The sequence below is a fragment of the Mus musculus genome, chromosome 3 (assembly GCF_000001635.26).
Source record: "Mus musculus strain C57BL/6J chromosome 3, GRCm38.p6 C57BL/6J".
Lineage (NCBI taxonomy): Eukaryota > Metazoa > Chordata > Mammalia > Rodentia > Muridae > Mus > Mus musculus.
The window spans coordinates 92805771-92823073 of NC_000069.6; the positions used below are offsets into that span (position 1 = coordinate 92805771).

Sequence of the window (17303 nt, forward strand, 5' to 3'; positions counted from 1 at the left end):
CATCTACAGAAAGCATCAGGAACTTCTTGTATCGCTCATGTATGTTAAGACCCTGGCCTCCAAACAGATGGGAATTGTGGGTAATGTTCTCTTTGAGAAGAGGCATTCTCATGAATGAAGGAGAAAAATAAATCACACCCAGTCATCAGTGGATCACACACTGGGTCAAGGATTCATCAGAGAGGCAAAAGAGAAGAACAAGAAATTTACAAGGACCCAATACTTAAGGAGTCCCAGGTCATAAAGGATCTATCAGTCCTCATAAACATGCCTTAGGTCCTGAAGACTGGGAAAGAACAACAAAGAAACAATTTTTCACCTCCAGTGTGAGTATTGTGTTATTTCCTATTCTCCCTGGAAGAACCTAACAATGTTAAAACATAGATTTCCCTAACTTACTGAGATAAAGTAAGGAGAAACCCAACCCTTTGTCACTTGGTCTCAGAACACATAGTTAGGACACTGCTAAACACAGTTGCCAAGATAGACCTCTCAGGGGGAACAAAAAATAAGAATCTGGTAAGGATCAGTGGGGAAGGCTTTATTACTCTGAAACACAGAAGGGGTAGCAACATGGGAACAAATTCTGAATCTCCACAGTTAGATTTCAGTATTGTAGTGACCTACGCTTGAAACAAAGGAGGAGCAGGACAGAACAGCAGGCAGGGGCAGTCTTCTGAACATGGCTTCCTCCTGAATGACTTGTCTAAAGTGTTGGTTACTCAGGTCAGCAGCAGTCCCCAGACTGTTGGCTACTGCCACAGCAGCCACTGCTGCCACCACTGCTGCCACAGCAGCCACTGCTGCCACCACTGCTACAGCATCCAGAGCTATGGCGATGACGACGGAGAGATCTGCGAGGCCTGTGGTGACTCAGGCAGCAGCCACCACCCCCAGAGCTGCAGCAGCCCCCAGAGCTGGAACTACAGCAACCCCCAGAGCTGGAGCTGCAGCAACCCCCAGAACCCAGGCTACAGCAGGAAGATACAGGGGGGCACTTAGGAGAACATTTTGGGGGGCATTTGGGGGCCTGGCACTTTGAAGGGCATTTGGGGGTGCACTTGGGAGGAGGTTGGCACTGCTGTTGGCTTTGCTGGCAGGACATCTCAGCTGATGGATGCTCAGGAGCTGTAAAAGAGTTGCACACAAATCAGACCCAAGTTCCAACATCATGTTGTCTACTCTTGTCCGTTCTGATTCATTTCCCATCCCCTCCTGAGTCTTTTGATCAGACAAGAAAGTATATACAGGGTTTTCTTTATCTTTACCCTTTACTAAGCACTTTGTTTCAGTATCTCACACCAAACTCCATTTAGAATATGTCAAACAGCACGCTCTTCAAACATGGCAAGAAAGTTTTTGATTATTAAAATCACCAAAGTGCTCAGTAGAGCACTCACTCTATTGCACCAATGAGAACTCTGAAACTATTCAAGGAGTTCAGAGGTGAAAGGTCTTTCAGAAAAGAGGAAAAGCATTTCATCTGGAGGAATTTCAGAATCACATGGTCTTGGAGAAATGAAGGAAACTGTAAGTCTTTGGGGTCAATTTGTTACCATCAATTTACACCAAAAGAAACTAAAGAGAAGTGCAGGTCCTAGACCTGGGCTGATTCCAACTCAGTCACTGAGGTTTGTTTCCAGACCTTCTGGCTCTCAGGCCAGGGCCCTGTCCCCCACATCAGTCTTCCTGCTGACTAATCAGAGCAACAGGCCTCTCTACTCTTTTCTTCCTCCAATACCTGTGTCCTCAATACATCTTTTCCAAAAATGAACATGGCTGACTTTCAAAATTGTATACCAGTGTTCCCCTGAATAATCTAGTAGACAACATTCCAAAACCCTGTAGGCACATACTAAACAACATAAAATAAATTTAGTTTCTTTGAAAATATAGCACACATCCCTTAGTCTTCTCAGTTTCATTTGATTACTTTCAAATTAACCCCCCTCTCCCCACATACTTCTTTCTAATAAAATGCTTCCTGCAGCCTACACAGCCTCTCTCCTGCTCTGGCCTGGCCATTCTTCTGAAGAAACACCTTCTCCTGTCCTGTGGACACTTACCAGAGGGACACACAGGACAGACTCTGTAGACACCTCAAGATGTGAGTGGACAGAAGTTCACTCTGTCTGGCTGCCAGCCTTTTTATTCTGCTCTTAAGTTCTTCCCTTGGCATATGAGACAGGGTTTGGGCATGGAGGATTGCCTTCTAACACCCACATGACTCTGTGACAGGTCATGACTGGATGTTCCTCACCTGCCACCCTCCACTGGACTCCAGTCATGTATTCCTGGGTTATAATGTGTTTGCTTGATGTAGGAATACTTGGAGAGAAGATGTGGATGAGGTAGGTATTCCTGAAGTCCTTTTCCCCTTCATTTCTATGTTTCCCTCATGCCTGGTAATGTGCTAATACTTAAGGGTCTCTGGTCCTCCTACCCCCAGTTTCTTCTTCCTTTCCAAGACAGATAAAACTAATTTTTCATCTAGACCTTTGATTCTAGTGGCTTTGTGTGATATTACACTTTTGAGGGGTGTGTGTGTGTGTGTGTGTGTGTGTGTGTGTGTGTGTGTATGTGTGTATATCTATGTGTGTATCTGTGTGTTGTATGCACAGAATACTCATTTTAAAAGTAGTCCTTGGAAATGTGGGAAAATTACTCAAAATCTTAAACCTCAGATTTCTGATCTTAACATAATAATAGAAATATCTCCTTTGTAGGATTACAAAATTAATTACTATGGGAAAGTGTAAGTAACCAAGATAATATATGATTTATTTTGACATTCAAGAAATGAATAGATGAATGGATGAAAAGGTATACAGGTGATAGAGATCAGTACATGATAGATTAGATTCTGAGAGACAGAGAGAATGAATAGAGACTCACCTGGGTTTTTTAATGTAAATTGGAATGTTTTAAAGATTCAGATGCATTTAAAGCAAAAGGATTCTTATTAAACTACAAGCTATCTTTCCTTCCTTACATAACTCAGTGAGTTTGGCTTTGTGAGTATATAGAAAAATATGAACAATGAGAGAAATGCTGCCCTAAATTATACCATAAGAAGTATTTTTAGTTTCAAAAAAATCTGAAGAAATGAGTGGGATTTTCACTGTGACTCAGAGTAGTATAGCTGGTAGATATGAAAATAGTCAATACTTAATATGAACCGTTTACATTGTTGAAATATAAATCTTCTATGGAAAACTTCCTAGCTTCTAAGATGACTTTAAACTCTATAATGTGTTTGTGTTTTTAAGAAGCTTCTACAGTAGCAGGTGTCGAATTGACTTCTTAAGTCTTTAGTGGTTAGTTATCCATCATATTCCTACCTCAACTTGCCCTTCCATCCTCCACCTCATTTAATGCTTTTTGTTCCATTATTCACCATCCTTATTCATACTGACTATGTTCTATCTTCTTTATCTTAAAAGCCCCTGGAATATCCCCTTCCTGGCTTCTTAACATCTATGGGTACAAAAACTTAAGGAAAAAAAAAAAAAAAACACACACACACACACACAAGTGAATGATGTGCAGAGAGTGAGAAACTTTGGAGGATTTACTCCTAGTAGTATGTCTTCATCAAATCCCTCCCCTCACAGCTCAGGAAGCTACTCAGAAGAATCAGAAAGATTGGAAGAGCCAGAGGTGATGGATGTCACAATAAAACAGTACCTTCCAAATATAATATAACTGAACACATATGAATTCAATAGAGGCTCCCTGAATAGGGTCAAGTCAGACAAAGTCCCAGCACTGAGAAGGGAAAGTGGTATGAGTCCTACCCTTAACCAAGAAACTATTTGCTATTGATACCTGTTGGGAAAGGATAGTCAGTTTTCTCTAGTGAAGTATCTCTAGATATATCAACCATACTCCAGGGTAAGCCTTATGTCCAGGAGTAGTTGGCTAACACAAAATGAACTCCATGGTGATTTGTGGGTTTCCATTTTTTTGTGTGTGTGCTTATTTTTGAGACACACAGGGAGAGAGAGAGAGAAAGGGAGAGAGGGAGAGAGGGACAGAGAGACAGAGACAAACACACAGAGAGAGACAGAGAGAGAAAACAAAGTGTGGTGGGTAAGGAGGATTGAGAAGAGCTGGAGTAGAGGAAACATGATCAAAATACATTGTATGAAATTTTTAAAAAAGAATTGTTTGATTAAAAATTCTAACGCCATGAGTCACAGCTAAGAATACCCCCATTGATTCTTGGGTGCCTCTCTTATCACAGGTCTCTGTCTCTTCCTGAAGATGCCCCCTTCCTGCCCACTCCTGTCAGTTGCAGATTTGCATTCCTTCTCATTGCCATCTGGCCATCCCTCCTGTCCTTCCAAATACCTGATCCTGAACCCTCCATTCCCCTCCCCATCCTCTCTCCCACTCAGTTCCCTCCCTTCATCTCCTCTTATGACTTTTGTATCCCTGCTTCTAAGTGAGATTCAAGCATCCTAGCATGTGCCTTCTTTCTTGTTTAACTTCTTTGGGTGTTTGGAGTATGCCATGGGTATCCTTTATGGCTAATATACATTTATAAGTGAGTACATACCATGCCTAAAGAGACCACCTCCTGTAGCCAGGCAGGAACCCCAATGGAGCAATAGGCACACCAACCCACCCACAAAACTTACAACCCAAAACTTAACATGTCTTCAAGAAATGCAGGATTAGGGATGGAGCAGAGACTAAGGGAATGGCCAACCAATAACTGGCCCAACTTGAGACACACCCCGTGGGCAGGCACAAATCCTTGACAGTATTACTGATATTCTCTTATACTTTCAGACAGGAGTTTAACATGGCTGTCCTCTAAAAGGCTCCACCCAGCAGCTGACTCAGATAGATACAGACACTTACAGCCAAACAGTAGATGGAGCTTGAGGACTCCTATGGAAGAACAGGAGAAAGGACTGCAGGCCTCCAAGGGGATAGGAACTCCAAAGAAAGACCAACAGAGTCAATTAACCTGGACACTTGTGGCTGAACCACCAACCAAAGAACATACACTTGCTGGACCTAGGCCTCCCTGCACATGTGTAGCAGATATGCAGCTTGGTCTTAATGTGGGTCCTAAACAACTGGAACAAAAGCTGCTGCCTGTATGTGAGATTGTTCTTCTAGTCAGGCTGCTTTGTCTGGCCTCTGTGGGAGAGGAAACATTTAGCCTCACAGAGAATTTATCTGCCAGGGTCCGGGAATACCCAGAGGGGCCCCCACCTGCTCAGAGGAAAAAGCTAGGGGGTGTTGGGGAAGTATGGTGGAAAGAGGTGACTGGTACAATGAAATGGATATAAAGTAAATAAGTAAAAATAATAAATAAATAAATAAATACAATCTAAAACCCCAATAGATTTATATGCAGTACAACAGTTCCATGCATAGTTTAGTGAACATTGTGGAAAAAGGGTAAAAAGATTATAAAACCCAGAGTACCAAGAAGTTTGCTGTATGACCATCTTTCTTAGAAATGTCTATATAAGCAAGATCTGAACATGGCAGTATCAATAATCATGCTGAAACATAGGAAAATCTCAAGGGATCTCACCCAAAGAACAGCAGGCAACTAGTGACTACTGAGAGAAGAAGAATTAGTTTTTTTAGAGATGAGGTCCCTGATTAGGTATCCAGTATAAAGTGGTCAGCCCTAAATACACAAGCACACAAACAAAAGTGGAAGTAAATATCCTGTTGTAGTGTGTGTGTGTGTGTGTGTGTGTGTGTGTGTGTGTGTGTGTGTTTAAAACAATGGTATAAAAGGAAACTATCAATTGAGAGTGACAGCCACATGGGAGAAAGTAGAGGAAAAAAAAGAAAAGTGAAAAATGTGTAATTATATTGTAATTAAAATATAAAATGAAGACAATTTTAAAGAAAAATTCAAAACTAATATCCACATATGAAAAGGACATGTATTGTAGCATTTTGCTTTCTTAGTCTGGGGTTATCTCATGCAGCATAGTGTTTTCCAGCTCCATTTACTAGTGAATTTTACAATTTTATTTTTTCTTAACAATTAAATAATATTCAATTGGGTAAATTTACCACATTTTCATTATCCACTTATCGGATGATAAACATCCAGGGTTTTCCATTTCTTGGATGTTATGAATAGAGCAGCAGTGAGCATGGATGAACAAGTTACTTATATAGTAGAATACAAAGTACTTTGGTTATGTGCTTAAGAGTTATGTAGCTGGATCATGCTTATATTACTAAATGAGAATAATGAATGTAATCATATATAACAATCTACTATACAATAATCTAACATTCCATGATAATCCTGAAGCTCCCTTGGGTTAAAAACAAATGCCCTCTGCAGCTCTCTAATGCTGTGTTTGCTTATTTATATTTAATGCACCGCTGTTTACATTGTAAAGGCTTTTTATTTTTAGCAGCTAGAGGTTTGAATGGGAAAGAAGAAAGCTCCAGACTTGACTCTCTTTCAGACTTGGAATGTCTCAAGGGAAAGTCCTGAGTTTCTTTAATATAGTGATGTTCAATTCTGGAAGAGGGAAAAATGGATAGTTTAACTTTACTTTGTCCCCTGAAACAGTATTTAACAAATTGGAGATATGTTTGGTTATAATAGCCATCATCGTTGGGGTCAGAGATTCTCCTGAGTGCTGTACCACTCACCAGAAATCCATCTCATTGCAGAATTATCAGTGAGCCATTAGGGACAGTTTACATTTAAATAATATGGGGCTAATATAGATATCTGGCATGGGCCAAGATGACTAATGTTGGAGATGGTGGGTAAGTATGAATCAGCATGAAATGATTGTCATTGGATGTGTAGGAAACCCAAGAGTAAACATTTATAAAGCCTGTTCGACAGCTATTCCTGACAACAGTGCCATGTTTGTGAAATTCTGTAGAGGCCTTCAGGCTCACCAGCCTGTGTGTTTGTTTTTAGTCCTGTGTGCCACTGGTGTGTGTGTGTGTGTGTGTGTGTGTGTGTGTGTCTGTCTGTCTGTCTGTTCATATACTTTTCCAATGGCTTGGGTGCTAGTAAATAAAATGTGTCATGTTTATTTATCTCCCATGCATGGAAATCTCTTCAGCCTCCCGTGCTTCTGTGACCATCCTCCATTCTTGGTACCTACTAACAGAAATAAGAAGCTGCACATTGCTATTAGAGGAATTAAAGGATGCTTGCTTGAAACAGCTCCTGGGTTACTGACTAAACAAAACAAACTTCTGAAGACTGCTAGTAGGATACTATGAAAGTAGGTGATTAACAGATTGCTCAGCCCTGCCCTTTCCTCCAGGCCACAGAAAGTCAGAATACTTCTCAGTGATTAAAGAATCAACTCAATTGCAAACCTGAACAGTATTTCTGACTGAGCCCAAGGCCTCTAGTCTCCTGGAGACTGTCTCTTCCTGCTAATCCAGAGTATAATCCCAATGGCAAAGTTGCTAGGCAAGACCAAAGTGCAGGCGAATATTTGCAATGGTTGTTTTTTCACTGTCTTTTCACTTTAAAGATTCATAAAAGTACATGCACTTCCCTCTCCTCTGGCTCCACGTCATTTACCCCCTTCAATTCTTCGTCCTTGAACTCCCCTGAATTTGTATATCTACATTCCTTCAGCTCACTTGGCCTCTGCTTGAGGCATAACTTGGCTTCTCTCTAAAGACAGCCTCCTCCATCCAACATACATTTCCCCAAGCATTGCCTCTTTCCTCTTTCTCTCTCCATAGACATGATAGATAGTCCACTGCGCAAAGCAAATGTATGTTTAGTGTTTAATAATATGTGAAATATTTTAAATTATATTTCATTTAATTGTCACTGTGATCTAGACCAGAAGTACATTTACTCTTATTAGCCACATTGTATAGATCAGGAGTTGAGTATTAGGAAAATCACATAAGCCAAGAACTTTCAAGTACTAAGTTGGTAGTGCTGAGTTCAAACCTGTACCTTAGTATATCATTCGCACTGCCTCTGGTTCACAGTTCTACACTCCTATGAGACCCTCTGTCCCACACATTTAGTTCACCCTTTGCATTTTATGGTATCTTGATTTCTTCCTCGTCATTCTGATGCTAGATTGCTGTGTTATCTTTAGTTCCACAGCAGTTTGTTTACTTGATCTATTACATAATTTAACTACATGTATACTTATTATGTACTTTCCTCTGCTATAAATTCAATTCTTTAATATCCAGAGTCTGTATTTCGTTCACTGAGCTCTCCCATACTATCACTATCACATTATTAGAATAATAAGTGACGAAAACTAAAATTCTGTACTTGTGTGCATGAATAAATAATTCATTGCACTTCCAAATTGTTCTGTTTTTTTTTTTTTCCTGATTTCTATCTGGAATCTTTCTTTGATGGTTTATTTTCACTGAATTTAAGTCCACAAGTTTTATCTGTGGCTGAATGGAAGTCACTTCAAATAAGGGAAACTATATATATGTACTATTACTTTCAGAATATAACATTAGTCTTCCTTCTATAAGGAAATAGAGCACATTTGAGAGCACAATAATCTTAAGCTTGATTACTGTTGGTGACAACTCTTAAACATGTGCTCAGACATACTAGTTAGCCTCTCCATCTGTACAATGGAGTAAATACTAATGCATTCAAGTTTCTGGAAACATGAGGAAAGACTACAACTTCATATGGTATTCCATATACAAAAGTTTTCCATCTCCTATTTTTACTGCAATTGACCTAAGCTAAACAAAGGACTCAGGAAGCATTGCCTGAACCAAGAAGAGCAACTCTATCAGGCATAGCATAACCATTAAGAAAAAGGGCCCATCACCATGTAGCACAGGCAATTTCACCCTTTGTTATTACTAAGATTATTATCATCCAAGATTTCTTCATAAATGTAGTCATATACACACTGACTCATAAGTAGGTACAGCTAGTCTAGACCTTAAATGGAGGGTTTTGTATTGAACTTGTCTATTTGGTTTTTTTTTTTTTTTTAACATCAAGTCTATGATTCTCACCTACATTGTGTCAGAAGTTTACAGCTCAGTCCTCTCTCAAAACTTGTAGACACCTAGAATCTATGTCATTTCCTCTTAAAGTGCATGTCATAAACTTTTTTATACAAAAGTCATTGGAGGAAGACTGAAAATTGAGTCCTGAAACCAGCAGAGTACCTGCATACAGTATTAGGCGCCAAGAAAGATGTCTCATCAAGGAGGAGTAATGTATCTCTCCTGGCTCACTTGTCTTTAAATCATGCTGATACTCTGACTGTTGGTACACCTTCCTGGAAGTTCCCTCTTTCCTCATTCATTATACTCAGCTTCCATCATCTGTGACCTATAGTTGCCTCCTGGACATTCTATCCACTACATTCCCCTCCTATGTGCTTCCAGGACACCCTATGCCTCCCATCCCAAAGTTCATAACACATACATTATTTACATTGCTTATGATTGCATCTCCAACATCAATAATTTTCTGGCAGTTAGCCAAGTCCCAGTAAATAGCTATGACATGAGTGGATGTACTGATGCAAGGTGATAAATAATCTTTTCCTTAATGGGAATAACTCCAGAGAAAAGGGGAAAGATGTTAACTCAGCTCAAGATTCCTGTGGCAAAACATGAAGAGTATGACAGGTAGATTAGGCAAAGCCTGGGTTCTTTCTAAGTCTGTTTATCTAGCTTTACTTTCCAGATCAGAAACCCTCTTATTTAGGTAAATAAACTTGTGATGGTCCCTGACAATGGAAAACACAAGAATCACCAATTATCACCCATTTTCCTGGTTCATCTCAGTCACCACAATGCAGATGCTCTATAGAACTAGTCATCCAAAACACAGGACTAATCCATGGCCATGGACCAAATCTGCTCACCATCCAACTACACCTCCAAACATCATCAAAGTATCTGCATGCACACAGGATGTCTTTTGGTTACTAGCATCGGCTACATCCACTCCATTAGTGACTCCCATTACAGGTTTAGAAACCTGGAAGCAGTCCTGAGGCAGAGTTTCATGGAAATTTAGCCTCCCGGAGGAGGCTTTCATTAGCATTCCAATAGCACATATACTCAAAACCTATCCCTGCATTAGTCTGGTATATGGATCTGTGTGCTCGCTTTCAGTATTGTTTTATTATAAGTGCCTTTAAGGATTGATTTTGATATATAGATAAGACTCCACCAGTGTTTCAATGTTCTAGAAAGTCCCTGAGCCAACCCTGAGCTTGGAATTCAGTAAGAATGTTACCTATTCAGTAACATTCAAATTTACCTCAAGTAGAGACAGTGAAAATAATCAGGCATTACAATTTACTTGAATAGAGCTAGAAAGCTCAGGGCTAGTCTACATAACAATTACTTAGGACAATAGCCGAGTCACACCCAAACACAGGAATACACAATGGCCTAGGAAATAGGTGGGTTGTAGTTTCATGAAAGAGTTAGTAGAACAGAATTCCCCTCATGCAGGTTTTTCACTAGGCCCAGAGGAATAGCATAATCAGGTATTTACTAAAGGACCCCTGGTGGTGGATTTGACAATAGACTAGCATTGTATCAGAGCATTCACCTGGCTCCTGTCTTTAGCTGATCTTAATTAGGGTTGTTCCTATTCTCAGTTGTAAACAAGGCCTGGCTCCTGCCATCCTTTTATGTATACAATTTCTTTGTTTTGCGTTAAGAACCAGTGTACCTTGGCGGATGTATATTGCCTGGCTTTCTTGTTTTTTCTTCTATATTAAAGCCTAGCGTTTTCTTGGAGAAAATACAGTCAGATACCACATTCCCTTGTGATCGTATTTGTTTGTCATTTCTCACCAACTCCATGCCCACCTGCCAGAACCCCTAATTTCCCATGTATTGAGGGGGGACAACTGAGCCCGGTCCTTGGCAAGCAACAACTATCCTTATAATTTAATACAATGGTCTCACGTTCTTAATGCTGTAAACTTTTAATAAAATTCTTCATGGTACAGTGACCACAACAATAAAATTATTTCATTGCTACTTAAAAACTGCAACTTTGCTACTGTTATGAACCATAATATAAATATCTGATATGTAGAATATCTGATATGTGATCCCTGTAGACAAGTTGAGAACCACTGGCCTAGTACAGATAGCTGAGTACTCTCTGATGCATAGCAGACATATTTATATATGTATTCAAGGATACTTAGTTGGTGGAACAAATTGTGGAATGTGAAACTTCTTCCTCTGAATGTCTGTGAAATGCCTAGGAAAAGGACAGATATTCCACAGCTAGGCTCTTATCTTTCAGTAAGTATATCTCTAACATAAGCCATAGTCCACATCACTCATCCATGCACACAGCCTGATTCTAAGTGTTTTTCAGCAGCCGAGGCTGAAAAAGCAAAATCTGAGAAGCAGAGGTAGAGTGGTGGGACTGCTGTAGGTCAAAAAAATATGTGAAAGGGTCGAGGTAATGGAGGTCAGCTGTGGAACATGACTGGAGACAAGGAAAATTACCAACACACTCAAAGATCTCTCCTTTCTACTGTTCTCTAATATCTTCCCACATCAAAGCATAGAGACCATGGTAACCAAAGTCTACAGAATTTTCCCAGATGATATTTCAGGCCACAAAATATAGTTTGTAGCAATAAAGAACCTACATGTGGTGACCTGGTCCCTAAACGTAAGATAAGTTGTAGCTTCACAGTTTTGATCACCCTTTTCTTACAATAAGTTCCTGGTTTCTTCTTCATATTGAATGGATACCTTACTCCTGTCCACCTCAGGACAGGAGGCATTTTACAGAAATACATCTAAATGAAGAGTGGAGATTCCTCATTCTAACTAAGAAGCTAGGGCAATGGAAATCTATGCTTGTGGTGGCAAGTAAGGACCCATCAGACTTCTGTAAAAAGTGTGTGTGTGTGTGTGTGTGTGTGTGTGTGTGTGTGTGTATTCTCAACCCAACTACAAACTGTGCGATTTACAGCAGTAACCTGCCTTCAGGATAAGTTTGTGTAACAATGGCACAAACACTGGGGAGTAACTAACCACTTAGGGCAGAGGGAATGGAGGTCAACCGTGGAACATGACAGGAGTCAAGGAAGATTACCAGCACTTGAGAAGCCTACCTCTATAAATAGATAGGTAGATAGATAGGTAGATAGATAGATAGATAGATAGATAGATAGATAGATAGATAGATAGATAGATAGATAGAAAAAAATGGAGAAAAATAATTTTTCATGCAATATAATCTAATCACAGTTTACCTCATCAACTCCTCCCAGATCCTCCTCATCTCCCTAATCACCCAACTCCTGCTTTCTCTTTTGCCTTCTTCAGAAAGCAAACAGGCACACCATAAAACAGAGTTGGAATCATAATAAACCAGCAAAGACCAGTAAGAAAAAAAAAACTAAACAAAGCAATATGAGGTAAAAAGTCTACAAAAATACCATTAAGGGTTTTTTGTGTTTGTCTTAGCCATCTATTGATGGGAATGCAGCATACCCTTAAGTGTGGTTTATATACACACTGAGATTCTATTGAAGAAAAAAATTTTTTCCTATGTAAGGAGATGTCAAATGGAGATAGCTTCTTGGTTAGGGATGGGAATTCTTGACCACTTCCCCTCTCAGTGCTGGGATCACATGTAGCTTGAACTTGTACATGCCCTATGCATGCTTTGTATTGGTCCCATGGTTTCTGGAAGACACTGTTTCTTTGGCATGATACATCCCCTATTGATCTTTTAATCTTTCTGCCTCCTCTTCTAAATAATTCCCTGGGTCCTTAGGGTTGGGATTTGATAAAAAAACAAAAAACAAAAAACAAACAAAAAAACAAAACAAACAACAACAACAACAAAATCTCCTTTAGGATTGAGTGTTCCAAAAATCTTTTACTCTCTGAAAATTGTCCAGTTAAGGATGTGTATTTTAGTTACCATCTATTGCAAAAGGAAGCTTCTCTGTTGATGGCTGAGCAAAGTACTGACATACAGTTATAGCAAAATGCCAATAGGAGTTATTTTATGGCTACATTTTCTAACAGAATATAGTATTTGGTTTTCTTCTAGGTCCTTAGGTGTTTGGCCACCCAAGCAATGTCAAACATAGATTCGATTTCATGGGGTGGTTTCCCCAAGCAGGTAGTGTTTGGTTACTCCCACAGTGTTTGTGCCACTGTCATACCAGCTTATCCAGTCGGTAAGTTAGTGTTGTAAATTGCATGGTTTATAGCTGGGTTAGTATTAATCTTTCTCCTCTGATAGAGTGCAGATTATCTTCCATGAACACTAGTTAGTAGGGGTGACTCTTAGACACCAGCATGAATTTTCCATTTTCAATGAGATGTGTTAGTGTTGTCTTCAGGAATAGATCCTTACCATGGGTTGTGGAGAGAAATCAATATCCTTGGCAACAGCTGGAGATGGAGGATTTCCATGTGGTCCTTTTGATCAATGGCTCAACTACATATAAACTGTTCCTGGCACACAATATCTCACTTGGTGGTGAAAGATGTCTAGGTGGGGCATTGTCTCCCTTTTTACTTGATAAATCCATTTAGAAATCTTTCAAATATTTATATATACTTAAGAAGCTTCTAAGTATATCGTCATATGTCCCCATATTCTCTTTTGTACCCCTCTTTTCTACCTCCTCCTCATTTAATCCTCCTTCTCATTGTCCCTTTATAACTGTATGTTGTATTTTGAATTCCTTGGGAGATCATCCCTGTACTAGCATGTTTTATGTAACCTTGACACAAGTTAAAGTTATTGGAAAGAAAAGATCATAATTGAGAAAAATTCCATAATAAGATGGAACTTTAGGCAAGTCTGTAGGACATTTTCTCAAGCAATTGATATGCCAGGACCAGTCTACTGTGGGTTAAGATAAAAGGCTGAGAACAGCTTTGGGAAAGCTAAAGGAGTCCTGTTCCCATCTATAAATGTCCCCAGGTAGTTGGAGTTGTTGTGGAAGGACTGGATTATACTAAGACAAAGAATGTATCTGGAGAGACAGGGATGAAAGGGCTAGGGGGACTCTGGGTTTGTACCAGAGTTAAAGTCTTCAGTTAATGAAGGTAAGGAAGGATGGTGTATATATGCTTATATATACATGCATAGTAGCATACTATCCACCTATTCTATGTATGTTCATATGTGTGTTTGTTTGTTTGTGTGTGTGTGTGTGTGTGTGTGTGTTACTTGCACAAGGTATTTCACTGGTTCAGTTACCAAGTTTTTCTAGGCAATATAATCACTGGAGGACTACTTAGAATAGAGTCCATCAATATCTCTGCTTTGGTAAATTCATAACAAGAACCCAGTTGACACTTGTGGAATATCAGGTTCTAGTAATGATAGAGCAGGTTCCCTCTTAAGCTCTCAGCAGCTATGAGTATACACATGTTCTGGAAAAAAATTGACTTGGCTGGAGGTGGGTCAATGATATAACCAATCAATGTTACTCTTTCTGAGGATTTAGAATTGGTTTGCTATTGCTGCTAGGAAAGAACCTTTTTCTTCAATGGTGTAACTATTCATAAGTTGCCCATATCCCTCTAAGTAGCCCCTCAACCATGCTGATCATGGTGAACTCATTGGGCAACCAAGTTACATGTACGAGGAGTCATCTTCAATCTGTTGTTGGTGCCTTATCTGGAGTGAATAAATGTTTGCTTGTGCTTTCATATAAAGTTCACATAACACTTTGTGCCCAGCATGGAATATGGAAGAACTAAAGAGAAGTTTGGGGAGAACTCATATGGTATCTCTCTTTGATGAAGGTAAGCTGTTGATAGTGGGAGTTCTGTGGAAACAAACTCAATACAGTCATCCTTTCCTACTTGGTATAGATGGTCATGACTCTTGGCACACTAGGAGTTGCTCTGGGCAAAACATATGCAATTAATGCCACCTCATCTGAAAGGTGTCTGTCTTCAGCTATGTGGCACAGAATGACATGCCTCCTTCATGACTGTAGCCCCATTATGTGAGTATAAGGGTGTCTCCAGAACAACAATGGACTGCAGAATGCATTACAGTGCCTGAAAGTAGCACATGTGGCAAGGGATCTTACTGAGGCATGCATGCCCCTTGCTCTAAGCAATAAGACATGCAACTGAAACTGAGTTGCCCCAGAAGGAGCTTGCCTGGATAAGAGAGGAATGATAGTGTTGAAGGTACACCTCTAAAAGGGATATATAAATCATTCTCAGAAAGCCTCAGGGCACATCATAGAAAAGGGGCTGAAATGATTTAAGAACCGGAGCAAAGGGTAGAGGGTTATAGAATTCTGTCCTCCAGGATTGACATGGCCATTGCCTTTTTGATTGGACCCATTAATATCTGTCATCAAAAGAGGAGAGCTGGCTCCTTCCTGAATAGATACAATTGGTTAATGGTTGTTGGAAAAGACATATTCTTGAGCTGTTCAGGTACTCATAAACTCCTCCTGCTTCTGTATACAACCCCTTACTCATTCTTCTATAAGTGACCCTAACTGATGATCAATGATTCACTAAGCTAGACATAAATGCAATCATTTCTCTGACCTGTCACTATGGGTAGGTGCTTATTTGTTTCCTTACTTTAAACAACAATGCAATTTCTGCTCCCGGTACCACCAAGAACCATTAGTTAAATTGAATAGTGATAATATTCAGGATTTATATCCCTTTACCAGTGCCTTTCTGGCAGATAAAAATGACTGTTTGTCTATAGAACATGAAGAATGGACCTCACAGAAATGTCTCTGTTTTCCTTTAAATCGCACATGGTTTTGATGTGTAGTCTCTAGATCTCCAAAATTGACATTGAAGACTTAGGTCCCCAGAGCAAGGGAACAGCATATTTAGAGACAATATTTGACTCTATGCTCTCTCCTTTGGCCTTGTTGTTTTGAAGTCATTTGAGGTGTGCTTTGTGAGGATAGAGCATTGGAACAGACATTTCAAGAGCCAACCCCCTTTTGTCATCCTCCTTAGAGGAACCTTCTTACCCTCTACAAATAACTGTCACCTTCAGGTACCATCTCACACTAGGGAAGAGGCTGTCCCCCAATATGATCATCCTCCAGGTCCACGTGGAAGAGAAAAAAACTTTTTTCTCTTCTGCCCCTCTGATTCTGTGCCCCTAGGGTTCAATCTTTGAAGGTACCCTGCATAATAGGATTTGAAAGCAATTGATGAATTCTGAATCTGGAACAGAGTCTTTGATTTCTATATAATAAAATAATAAGCAAATAAATTAAAACAATTTAATTCAATAGAAAACATATCTCCAGAGAACCCGCACATCTCCAACCTTCTACTATCTTGGGGTAGGTTTATGGCCCTGACTGTAACCCTAGTACTACATCCAGGCAACTACCAAGTACAAGGTCTGGACACATTTACTTCTAGCATGGGAGTCACCCTCCATGCTCAGCCATTTCATCAGAGAACCAGGATGTGGAGGTGAGACAAAAAAAAATCATAAGCCAAGCCACTTCTTCCAGATTAATCAAAAACCAAAATAATAAATTACAAGGAAATCCATTCACATAATGTTTGAATGGTTGGTATTTTAGGAAAGCACAGAAACTAACAAAAGTTGACAAGAAATCAGGACCTGTGCACTGGAATTGGCTGATGCTGCTGGAGGGTGGTGGGTGGGACTATGAATGGTGCTAATGGGGTGGAATTGGGAATTATGCTGTAGGGGTGAGACTGTGAATGATATCACCTCTGTGGGAAGCAACATGACAGTACCTGTGATTTAGCAATTTCATTTCTTGATCTCTTTCCAAACAAATTAGAATCAGACACTCAGAGAAGTATTTTATAACAGTGTTGATTTGGCCATTACAAAGTATAGCCAAATGATGAAATCAACTCAAGTGCTTAGCCATTCATTGGTGAATGAATAAAGCATAGTATCTACATGCAATATAGTATCATGCCACCTTAGATAGCTGTCACATGCTACAGCAAAGATGAACCTGGCGAACATTATGCTAAGTGGATATAAGCCAGTCAAAGAAGTACAAATACTGTATGAGTCTACCTGTAACACATATAGCATCAAATTTTAAATGATGGAAAATGGAATGATGTTGTGTAGAGGCTAAGGGAAAGTGGAGAATGGAGTGTTGAATTTTTGTCCTGTAGGATAGATAATTGGTGGTGATAGTAATACAGCAATGTGAGTATAATTAATCCCACTGAACTGTACTCTCCAACATAGCTATAAAGGTAAGTTTTGCTATATGTAGTTTACCCTAATGTAAAAAGATGCTTCATCTTAGCAAATTGGCATCAAATAAAGAACAGACATTATTCAGGACACAGGC

The 17303-nt window shown here is 39.7% G+C and overlaps 1 protein-coding gene across 1 annotated transcript; it reads right to left on the minus strand.

Moving 5' to 3' along the window:
- Nucleotides 1-520: 520 nt before the first annotated feature.
- Nucleotides 521-2121, minus strand: Lce1k (late cornified envelope 1K). The gene is made up of 2 exons (NM_001254760.1): nt 2067-2121; nt 521-1128 (listed from the first exon to the last, which is right to left on the minus strand). The coding sequence occupies exon 2, from the start codon at nt 1103-1105 to the stop codon at nt 728-730; it is 378 nt and encodes a 125-aa protein (NP_001241689.1). The 5' UTR covers nt 1106-1128; nt 2067-2121; the 3' UTR covers nt 521-727.
- Nucleotides 2122-17303: the final 15182 nt, after the last annotated feature.

Excerpts from the sequence above, each read along its gene's own strand:
- Lce1k (NM_001254760.1), bottom strand. The coding sequence starts at position 1,105 with ATGTCCTGCCAGCAAAGCCAACAGCAGTGCCAACCTCCTCCCAAGTGC.